Source organism: Lipotes vexillifer, unplaced genomic scaffold (genome assembly GCF_000442215.2).
Source record: "Lipotes vexillifer unplaced genomic scaffold, Lipotes_vexillifer_v1.1 scaffold225, whole genome shotgun sequence".
NCBI lineage: Eukaryota > Metazoa > Chordata > Mammalia > Artiodactyla > Lipotidae > Lipotes > Lipotes vexillifer.
Window position 1 is genome coordinate 1,435,821 of NW_006787630.1, and position 1,309 is coordinate 1,437,129.

Sequence of the window (1,309 nt, forward strand, 5' to 3'; positions counted from 1 at the left end):
CCCCGCGCCCTCCTCCCGGCTCTCGCCCCCACGTGGGGCGCCCGCTCGCGGCGCCCCGCCCCCTCCCCGCCGCCGGCCAACTGCAGCGCGGGTTTCTCTCGCCTTTGTTTTTTCTCCAATAGGAGGGGCGGATGAACCACCGGGGCCACGCCCCTGTTTGTACAAGTCTATAAATGGCGGCGCCGGCAGCCGCGCGCTAAGGTCGCTGAAGCGGAGGACGTCAGACTTTTTTTTGCAGCTCCCTGGATTATTCTTGCTGAGGCACTTGCAATTATTTTCCGCCTTATTTGGGGAGGATTTCGCTGCCTTCCGAAGGTCTTGACGAACGATTGGGCTCCGTAGGAAGGCTTTGGGCTCCCCGGCCTCGGACTTTGCATTTTCTCCCTTGGAACTGTCGTGGGGCTGTTTTCCACTGTGGATTATAACTGCAACATGACACTGGAAGAGCTCGTGGCGTGCGACAACGCGGCCCAGAAGTAAGTAGCGGGGACCCCGCCGCCTGAGGTCGGCCGGGCCGGGCGGGGACCGGAGCGCCCCGTGGCCGGCCCGGCGTGACCCCGTCTCCCTTGGCCCCAGGATGCAGATGGTGAGCGCCGCGGTGGAGGAGCTGCTGGTGGCTGCGCAGCGTCAGGACCGCCTCACCGTGGGGGTGTACGAGTCGGCCAAGTTGATGAATGTGTGAGTGAGACCCCGGCACCGGGCTGGGCGCGGGTGGGGACCTCCTCCGCTCTGCACGCTCCTTGCTGCATCCCTCTCTTGCATGGGGCTGGGACACCCCCAAGTGCCCCTACTGTGGGTCGAGGGTCTTTCTGCCTTCTTTTTTTTTGAGGGGTGGAGGCTGCAGTATCCGGCTGCTGCATCAGTTGCAGGCAGTCACCCCGTCTATGCCCCTGCCTTACCCCGCCATTCTTGGAACCGAATGTCTTCTCCCCCACCGTTTATCTGCATGTAGACGCGATCCCTTGCGCACCTGCGGTTTCTATTTGCTTTTGCAAACTCCCGGCCGTAACGGTGGCCCCTCCCCAGTCCCCAGCTGACCCACCATCCCACTCTGGCTCCTCAGGGACCCTGACAGCGTGGTCCTGTGCCTCCTGGCTATTGACGAGGAGGAGGAGGACGACATCGCCCTGCAGATCCACTTCACGCTCATCCAGTCCTTTTGCTGTGACAACGACATTGACATCGTGCGCGTGTCAGGAATGCAGCGCCTGGCACAGCTGCTGGGCGAGCCGGCCGAGACCCAGGGCACCACCGAGGCCAGGGACCTGCACTGCCTCCTGGTCACGGTGAGCTGGGCCTCGGGCCCCCC

The 1,309-nt window shown here is 63.7% G+C and overlaps 1 protein-coding gene across 1 annotated transcript in view; it reads left to right on the top strand.

Annotated features, from left to right (window-relative positions):
* The first annotated feature begins 237 nt into the window (after positions 1–237).
* Positions 238–1,309, top strand: part of GADD45B (growth arrest and DNA damage inducible beta) — a 2,201-nt gene continuing 1,129 nt past the window's right edge. Inside the window, exons 1-3 of the mRNA XM_007460377.1 lie at positions 238–476; positions 577–678; positions 1,064–1,286. Coding sequence (XP_007460439.1) covers positions 433–476; positions 577–678; positions 1,064–1,286 — 369 coding nt within the window. The 5' untranslated portion in view covers positions 238–432. The remainder of the gene's footprint in view (positions 477–576; positions 679–1,063; positions 1,287–1,309) is intronic.